This window comes from Hyposmocoma kahamanoa, unplaced genomic scaffold (genome assembly GCF_003589595.1).
Source record: "Hyposmocoma kahamanoa isolate Upper Pololo Valley unplaced genomic scaffold, ASM358959v1 99817, whole genome shotgun sequence".
NCBI classification, from domain to species: domain Eukaryota; kingdom Metazoa; phylum Arthropoda; class Insecta; order Lepidoptera; family Cosmopterigidae; genus Hyposmocoma; species Hyposmocoma kahamanoa.
Window position 1 is genome coordinate 224 of NW_020656047.1, and position 10,338 is coordinate 10,561.

Genomic DNA, 10,338 nt, shown 5'->3' on the forward strand with positions numbered 1-10,338 from the left:
CTTTTATAAATATTATTTTGGCATGTAATGGAATTAATAAGCCTAAAATTCGCTAGTCTTAACATATATTATCAGAATGTTGGTGGTATGAAAACTAAAACTCATTCTTTCTACCGTAATGTCTGCTGTTCAAAATTCGACATAATAATTATCTCTGAAACCTGGCTGCGTGACGATTATTTTGACTCTGAGCTTTTTAGTGATGATTATACAGTGTACAGACGGGATAGGGGGACTACTGTGCACAGAAATAGGGATGACGGTGGTGGTGTCATGATAGCGGTGTCTAACAGATACCGCTCAAGGCTTTTTGTTTCGGACTATAATTTGACTGAAGATCTATGGATATCCATTGATTTAGACGCGCCAAGTTCCACTGGTATAAAACAATTAGTCATTTGTGCGGTGTACATTAGACCCCCTACCACCAAAATTACTCTTGATGATTTCCTTAAAAATTGTAATATGTTTTTTGATAAATGGGATTCCCCCATATTTATTGTTGGTGATTTTAACTTGAGAAAAATAACATGGTCTGAGCTTTATCAGACGGGTAAAGTTACTGGAATTACATCTTTGGAGCAGTCACTACTAAATTTTATAAATTTGAACAATCTGAAGCAACACAATCTTATAGTGAATAGCTACGGTAAGATTTTGGATCTCGTTTTGTCAAATGCATCCTGTACGGTTAATAAATCTTGTGAAGTTTTGTTGAACGCGCATTCGTTTCATCCTCCTCTTCACATCGTTCTTCCTCTGGTAGGTAAGGAGCAACTTATTTACAATGACCATCCTAGATTTAACTTTTATAACGCTGATTATACTTCGTTAAATAAATATTTAGCTAATTTTGATTGGGAGGAATTATTTGCATCATGTAAAGATGTTAACGAGATGATCTCTAATTTTTATACTTTCATTAATGAAACTATCCGTGATTTTGTTCCTATTACCAAACCTAAGAAAAAAAATTTTCCTTTCTGGTTTAGTAGACCACTGATCAGAATTCTTGCCGAAAAGGAAAATGTGCGCAGGCGATTCAAAAAATATAGAAATCCTAGAGATGAACTAGAGCTTAAATGTTTGAGTATGCGAAGCGAGAGGGTGGCTCGATTGAATTATAATGAGTACATCAGGTCCTTAGAAGCAAATATCACTAGAAATTGCAAATATTTTTGGTCTTACTATAAGCAAAAGAGGGGAGGTAAAAGTAATTATCCTGCTGCTATGAGTGATGGAAACACGTGTAGTTCGGATGGTGAAGAAATCTGCAACATGTTTGCTAGCCACTTTACATCAGTGTATGAAGATGATACTTCAATAGTCCACGGTAATGTTCAGAACCTTAGTACTGCTGATATTTTTGCAAACAACCATGACTCTTTTACAAGGATTTTTATTAACGAATCTGAAGTAATAAAGTTTTTCAAGTCATTAGATAAATCTAAAGGTGCCGGTCCTGATGGGATTCCCCCGGTTTTTATCTCAAATTGCGCCGAGACTCTAGCTTTTCCTTTAACTCGAATTTATAATGTCTCACTTAGCACCGGAATTTTCCCAACAGAATGGAAAATGGCCAAGGTAGTTCCAATCCATAAATCCGGGGACGCTGAACTAGTAGGAAATTATAGACCAATCTCAATTCTGTCGTCGTTTGCTAAGCTTTTGGAAGCCCTTGTTTGTCCATATATTCAAAATTATTTTAAAAAATACTTGTCCGATCACCAACATGGTTTCACTAAGGGCCGATCCACTTCTACTAACTTGGCGACCTTTGTAGAGGTAATTATTGGCAAGGTTGACTCGAGTGCGCAAGTTGATGTCATTTACACTGACTTCAGCAAGGCTTTCGATAAGGTTTCACATAGTGTTCTTGTAGAGAAGTTGACTATGTACGGTTTTGGTGGCACCATGTTGCAGTGGCTTGCATCTTACCTGAGAAATAGATATTTCTACGTGGTAGTAAATGGATTTGCTTCTGCAATATATAACATTACGTCTGGAGTCCCTCAAGGCTCTCATCTTGGTCCTATTCTCTTTAATGTATTTATAAACGATTTGCCAGGAGTTTTTAAATTTTCAACACCATTTTTGTATGCCGATGATCTTAAATTGGTTAAGGTAATCAATTCAATGACGGATTGTAAATTATTACAAAATGACCTTAACAATCTTAGCATATGGTGCAAATCTAATGGCATGTTTCTGAACACTGGCAAATGTTCATTTATTAAATTTACTCGTAGAATACATGTGTTTCCAGCAGTGTATACTTTAGAGGGCACCGTTCTTGCAGAGATGGACTGTGTAAGGGACCTGGGCGTCATATTTGACAAAAAACTAACTTTTAAGCCGCATATTGAGTCAACTATTAACAAAGCGTCCAGGATGCTAGGTTTTGTCTTGAGAAACGGAAAAATCTTTCGCAGTGCTAAGGTGAAAATACTTTTATACAACAGTTTAGTTAGGAGTGTACTTGAATATTGCAGTGTGGTATGGCGACCCCATTATGCTGTTAATTCATTGCACCTAGAACGTGTTCAAAAGCGCTTTTTATGGCATTTGTCTTTCTCTGCTGGGCTGTCAAAAAAAATTAAATCATACGACAAAAGACTTAAACATTTTAAAATTACTCCTCTTTCAAAGCGCAGAGAATTATTAGATATAGTTTTTCTTTATAAGCTCATTCACAATATGGTTGACTGCCCACAACTACTTGGTAATTTAAATTTTAGAATTCCCCCTAAACGTCCCAGATTTCGCATTAAGCCTTTTCACCCGCCACGTCGTAGAACAGTACTGGGTTCGAACTCCCCCGTGGCTCGAATGTCTGGTTTGTATAATGACTGCTCCAAACATGTGGATATTTTCTATGATTCACTCCCAGGGTTAAAAAACTCAATTGTACACTTTCTTAATAATAGATAGAAATAATATTTTTTGTTATTTAGGTAACAAACTTAAAAAGTAATATGTCTTGGTATTCATTGTTTTTATATTTTATATTGAGCATATGTTACACATTTAATTTTTTCGCATGTGGTGCTCACCTGTAATTGGTTAAGCAATTAGATTAAGCTTTTTCTCGATGTTGTCTAATGAATGAAATATTGTTGTAACTGTTGGTGTGCCTAATAAATAATAAAAAAAAAAAAAAAAAAAATGTCAGATATTTGAAACACGATTACAAAATATCTTTTTTATAAAAAAAAACAGACCTCAAAAATTCATCTATTTGCCAAGTTTCATTGGGTGAAATCCAATAAAAATAGAGTAATCACGTAAAATACGTACAAAGAAATACAGTGGAATTGATTACCTCCTTTTTTTGAAGTCGGTTGAAAATACATTTTTACGTAATAGTTGAAATACAAAATACGTATTTATATCTCAAATACATATTTCAATTATAAGTAATTCGAATACTGCCTTCATTGTAACCTAAGTACATTATAATTATAGAAATGGTAATTAACGTATTCTAAACTTAGAATAATAACGCATAGAATGATAGTTTCATATCAAATGAACTGTCACAAGTGAGGCAAAAATGAAATTCAAGTAGGCTAGTTTTAGTAGTAGGTTAATTTTCGGTTTTAGTGAATATTTATATAAAAATACAAGTTGAAACGCGTTACTTCTTTGTGGAATGTGATGTTAGTATCTATTTTATGTTTGTCTGACGTATTTTTACACTCATTTACCGCACATTTCTTCATTTTTAGCTAAAATTCTTGATCTGTTCGCGGTGCAAGTTGACCTTGAGCACTGAAGCCCGCCCGCTCGTGTAGGCCCATTGGGCGCGCTTCAATTTGCCTCACTTAGCGTGTGCGGACTAGGTTTCTATGCGTTATTATTCTAAGATTCTAAACTATAACAATAAAATAATTAAGTAAATAATCCTTTAACACATTTTTTATTCGTATTTCTAACATAAATAACTGACCTAACTACATAAATCAAATTATAATGCACCTTGTCCTCGCCTTACTTTCTCAAACTTCTATCTTAAAGCACAAAATTACTGAAATGCAAAAAATAGATTGTATATTACAAATTTTGCAGTCTGATTTCACATCACATTTCCTTCTTATTCACACACTGGCTTTTACCTATTCTTAAAGTCCATCCAAATTAAAACCCTTGATAAGAAATTTAAAATAAATAGAAAGTTTTGCCATCTCCTAAATAACCACTCTTTATAAGATACGAGTTTGAGAAGTAAGGCATCGTTGTAACCTACTATAGAATAAACAATTCAAAACTCGCAGATGCCGCAAGGTATGTACTTCTCTATAAGATTTTCGTAATAAGGCCAAAGAGCTTTGATGTCTGGCACATGCTCGCTCTTGGTGTAGAGGTCGTATTTGCTGGAAACACAGAAAACGCTTTATGAAATAATTTTTGTACAAGAGGGCAGAAATTTTAAGGACTCATCACACTTATCAGATAGGCTTGAGCCGGTCAGAACAATTATGTTTCCAGTCGATTATGTAAATACAACTTTTAAATATTTTATTATATTTTGACTTATTGGAAAACCAACGGCTATCTTACAGAATAAAAAGTGAAATAAAAATGGAGCCAATCGTAGGTCCTCACCAGACACAGATTAAGTTGATTAATGAGCATTGAATTATAACTATATAACTACTATCTGTACTATATACATTTACGTAACACTTAGTAATTACCTACTACACAAAAAACAAACCAATAATAAGACGCTTCACCGATGCAACACTAGTGTTAAAAAGGTCAATATCAACCTGCTTGGACAATTCTATAAGGAATTATTAACCATACGTATTTTCTAAGGTCAAGGTTTTTCAAAATCTATAGAAAATGTCTAGGTATTTAAAAAAATTACATAATGCATGGACTTGCGCGACCGCGCTCTCAAATCGCCAAGCGGTCGCTGCGCCGTTGTTGTCTCTGCGTGCACGCATTTAATTATATTTCGTCGCTTCATTCTCGATATAATGTTAACCAGGTCCTTTTAGAGTGGGAAGTAAGACTTATTAGGGAGTTTCAGGATCTTTATTTCTCATGGAGTATATAACCCGAAAGAGAGACGAAATGTCATTTAATTTGTTTGAAAACTATTCTGCCATATCAACTGCTCTCCGATTGGCTAGCCCGTGTTCGAAACAATTGACGGGTGTCGTCAAGGGTGTCGTCAACTGTTTCACTTCAAATCGACCAGTTAACTTGAGCTTTGCTATAACGGACGAAAATTACATATTTAATATTCAATTACCGATGAAATGTGATTCCGTTTGTTTTGTAATTAGATGTTTTGTTGTTTTTCCCACATCACCGAATAGTTATTAGGCATTGTTAGAGATATTATCTTTATTACAAGATATACAGAATATTTTTTGGAATATACGGAATATACGGAGACGTACACACAGGTCAGTAGTTGGCCTATCCATATTTCAGTGCAAACGAGAGTTGATATTTATAAGAGCTGTATCGCTAATGTGTTACGAGGTATATATGGCCCTTATTTCGTCTCTATTTCTGGTTATATACTCGATGTTACTTCTGATATGACGATGTCAAGGGACGGAGGGTGTTGATTATGTATTCGAATGAAGCGACCATGAAGCGACTCATATAATAGTGATCGAACTTCACTTCAAGCAGTTCGTTTGATCATGTATTATTTTTGTGAAATTACTCCACTAGTTTGTCATAATTATTAATACAAAAATCTGGCACGAATTTTCGTGTTCGAATCCAGCCGGATCGAAAGAATTTTTTGGACATGGACAGGCGTGTTGCTTACTACCAGGCGCGCAATCCGTCACTCAGTATTTTATTATTTAACTCATACAAATAGGTTTGTAACAGCCATTGGAATTTCGTAACACCTAAGGGCGCTTTTCCATAATGTCGTGACGACATGGTGACGACAGATAGTCGTGCAGCTTAAGGTGTCGTGTCTTGTGTATTTAAATGAAGTTGTTCCCACATAGAACAACACGATTAACAGTCGTTCACGACTTTTTTGACGACTGTCGTGAAAATGGGAAGAGCTAGAACGCCAGTCGTCCGAAGATAAATTAAACGTCACGATAGAAATGCCACAACAGATAATTGCAACTTCTAATGATTCTGTCGTGCAAACGAGAAGGCGGCTGCCGTGAACCGATAAATTTATTCGAACACGACAGTCGCTCAACAATAAAATAAACGTCCACGACACAGTCACGACAGATCACTTGTGCTAGATTAGGCGAGTATTTTCCCCACTTAGGATACTTTGAGGGGTCGCAGCGATAAAAAAGTGATCGGCGACTCGGTGATTTAGGCTGTGTTAGAAATAGGAAAAGGCGATTTTAGGCTATTTAATTTAATGTCTGGGGAATCACAAATTTTATTGGGGATTTTGTGGGATATTGGAGTTGTAATATAACTCATTTGGGGGTTTGAGTAGTTCGGCGTGTGGGGAATTGCCGCCGGACATTGGAAAATATGAACTCTTATTTCCCCAATTCTCCAATGTCCGGCAGCAAGCAGAATTGTAAAATTGTTTTTCTTCATTTTTAAGGATTTTATGGCTTAGGCAAATATCGGAACACTTTAGACGCGACAGTTGTCCAACGATAAATAAAACGGTACAACATAATGGGAACGCGCGCTATGACGTTAGATATTAATTTCTGGACCATGTGAACTGAATGTCATTCAGGTACATTTTTGTCTGACTTACTTGAACTCCAGTACCCATTTTAGGGTCTCTTCGTCCTTCTCATTGGTAAGGTGACGGTAGTCGCCTCCTGCATGCCACGGATAAAATGAATGATACCTGCAATTGTCAATTCATGCTCACAACTCTAGAACACGTGTAATGTACGTAACAAAAGGTCCGTCTACTCGTATATCTCACCGTGCGAAAACCATCAACTTTCGAAAAAACGTCGTCGCTAACGTCATGTTCATTTATTTTATTTTTAACCGAGGAGGTGGTTCTCAAATCGACTGCATATTTTTACTCCGGCATTTGTGAACCGATTTTGATGATTCTTTTTTTTTGTTGGAAAGAGGGTACCTCAGTATTGGTCCCATTTAAATTTGAAGAAAATATTCCACCTCTAAGAGTGGCAAACTCGGGAATGAATCCGGTTTCGCGCATTTTCCGGTAACCGATTTCAACTTGAAACTTGGCAAATAGATGTAATTTCACGAACATTTGAAGTCGGTGTTATTTTTATTTGTTATAATTATCTAAAGGTATAGTAGCATAACCTCTACTTTGCAATAAACTGGCACGTCGAAGAAGATTCACAACCCTCGGAAAACATGTGAAGTCTCCAACCCGCATTGAGCCAGCGTGGCGGACTATGACCTAAGCCCACGCCTCAGAGTACCCGTGCCCAGCAGTGGGAAATATAAATGGGTTAATGATGATCAATGGTCGGAAAAATGTGTTCCAAATCTATAGATTCATGTCATTGTGTAGATACAAATCTGACAATTTTTTATTCTTTGCTTTGGTAGAAGGTCTGTTATCTACTGCAATTTTTAAATGGCGCCTTTAGAATTACTTTAAAATCTAAGTTCGACTTCCTAGGTCAGTAGTTTTGTCCTATGTTACAGCAAAACCATGTCCGGAAATCCGAATTTGGAAAACAGTAGTTAGTTAAAATTTGGAAGTTTAAACAACACTATATCCATACATGTATCCATAGATTTGGAACAACTTTTTCCGACTATAGATAATGATGAAACATCGAGTATATAACCAGCAATAGAGACAAATGTCATTTAATTTCTTTGAAAACTATTCTGCCAAATCATTACGGTGACAACTGCGCTCCAATTGGCCAGTCCGAATTCCCGAAACAATTGACGGGTGTTGTCAATTGTTTCACTTCAAATCGAGCAGTTTAACATGAGCTTTGCTATAATGGACGAAAATTGAAAAATTACATATTTAATATTCAATTACTGATGAAATGTGATTCCGTTTTTCCCACGCTACTGAACGGAACAGCCCCCCTTTGTTAGAGATATTATCTTTATTACAATAAACAACACAACAACATTAAAACAACATTTTTGGAATATACGGAGACGTACACGCAGGTCAGTTGTTGGCGCTGTACTATTTCAGTTTTCTAATTTGTGATTTCATTGCAAACGAGAGAGATATTTATAGATATAAGGCCCATTTGCCTGATGAGTTGCCAGGGATGGATGGTCTTTACTTCGTCTCTATTTATGGTTATATATACTCGATGTGATGAAGTGACCTTTTTATAAAGCACACGCTTCGATTGATTCTGTATGATGCACTACGCGTTTCTACTGCTACACGCTCACCTGATCATGAGCAGTCCTTTCTCAGGAATCTTGGCGTTGTTGTGTTTCAGGAACTGGTAGAGGTATTCGTCGTGTGACCAGGAGATCAGCAGCTTCTCCAACCCGCAATGAGGTGAGTACATGCCGTATTTAGTGCTGGTAACAAAATATAATAATGCTATAAATGTGAATTACGATATGTTGTGAAGTCTGTGACTTAGTCGTTAGTATTCTGCTTCGTGAGAATTTCCGGTCAAACTTAGTAATAGTATAAGACAAATAGTGTAGCTCCATACAAACGATGGACCAATAGCTCAAAAGGACCGCTAAACGCGTTATAAGATAGCGTAGTCCGGTACGTAGTAACTATTGGTATACCAGATGTCGCGACGACTACCAAATAGCTATTTTTGTAACTAATTTGTTTTACATTGGCAGAATGCAATTTATCAAAACTACTCTAATTCCTAGTGATAACAAACAAGTCAACTAGATGGCGCTTATTACACAGATTTATAAGGATAGTGCCGGCTATTCTTTTGTTTGCGATTAGCGCCATCTACCCATATTAGGAAGCGTTAATTTATAGATTAGTTTGTAACATACAGTGCCATCTATTAACACGCATATTTGTAAAAATTTGGAAAATAACTTTAGCTCATGTATAACGAAGAGAGTATGGATTTAGTTACTATAGCTTACAAACAAATAATAAACATAACAAAAGGATTCAATTATTATGTTATAAAGGTTACTAAAAAACTACACAAAAAATTAAAAAATCAACAACAACCAAACAAAAAGTCAACCACAAAAATAAAATCAACAGCGAAACGAAATTTTGTCCAATGACTCAAAAAACATGGTGTAAAACTCAAAAGAAAAGAAAACGACTCGCATAGGTAATTGTAATGCAATTTGCACGCGTATTGACGTAAGATGCACAATAACAGATTCGATCTCTGATTCTATGATATAAATCTGTGGATAAATATTCCGTTTTACGTATGAAGTAGTTGGAGTAATTTATTTTTAACTTTATCATTTAATTTTCTATCTACTTAGTATATTGTGATTTCGACTTAAAATTTAAACTGGAACAAATGTTGTTTGATTTTAGTATATTATAACAAATTTACTATTTCTTTTCGTAACTTGGTCGTAACGCAAAAATTTGAAATGTCACAACACCCACCCTATGTGAAATTGATTTTAAATAATGTGACAACTTTACGTTTCGAGCGACATATAGTCGCGTATAGTAGAGCGGCATTATAATGTGAGAAATCTCTTTATGGGATAAGCTCGCCTTTGTACACAAATATTTAAATTGTTTCTGAAAATTTGTAAGTTACTTTGTGGTACAATAAAGTGTTTAAATAAAATAAATAAAAATGTCTTATTATTACTATGGTACAGCAGCTAGCTATTATGATCTTACTTGTATTTAGGATTGTAAGTGTCGGGGTTGTCCTTGAAGCTCTCTGGGCCGTAGACGATGGAGTCAGCCCACTTGCAACCCACAACGAAAGTGTCGCCAACGACACACCATTGCGGCTCGTTGTAGAACGCCATTACCTACAATAGACATCTCTAATAACGAAATTTATAATAATATCATAGTCTAACCAATATAACATTGAGAAGTGATGATGACATGTGGAGTAAGGTGATCACCGAATGGTGGCCAAGTGGTGGCTATAGAAACGTGATACGCCCTACATGTGCGGCAACGTGGGTGCCCGGCCTCGGAAACGTGTACATGACATGCTTCGGTCAAAATTCCTTCATGAAGGTCGACAGATGTTGAGTTGGTACTTTCAACACAAATTAATTAAAATTCGTAATTAAGAACCGAATTAAAAACAGCTCGAAATTCAGGGTAGCACTGGGTGTCACCCGTATGTATGTACTATATTTACTTACCTTATTTGGATGGAATTATACTATAACAATACGTAATAAGCATGATAAACATGGAAAATTTATAATACTAAATGACAAGAGTCATTTGTTTCAAGC

General features: G+C 35.8%; 1 protein-coding gene across 2 annotated transcripts; it reads right to left on the bottom strand.

Annotated features, from left to right (window-relative positions):
* Positions 1–4,097: 4,097 nt before the first annotated feature.
* Positions 4,098–10,246, bottom strand: LOC113239290 (inositol oxygenase-like). Of its 2 annotated transcripts, none has more exons than XM_026476209.1 (5): positions 10,039–10,246; positions 9,758–9,894; positions 8,338–8,472; positions 6,725–6,820; positions 4,098–4,373 (listed from the first exon to the last, which is right to left on the bottom strand). In XM_026476209.1, the coding sequence occupies exons 1-5, from the start codon at positions 10,078–10,080 to the stop codon at positions 4,262–4,264; spliced, it is 522 nt and encodes a 173-aa protein (XP_026331994.1). In that variant the 5' UTR covers positions 10,081–10,246; the 3' UTR covers positions 4,098–4,261. The 2 variants fall into 2 exon arrangements, with proteins under 2 accessions (XP_026331994.1, XP_026331995.1); XM_026476210.1 differs by having other exon boundaries at positions 9,994–10,082.
* Between the last annotated feature and the right edge of the window lie 92 nt (positions 10,247–10,338).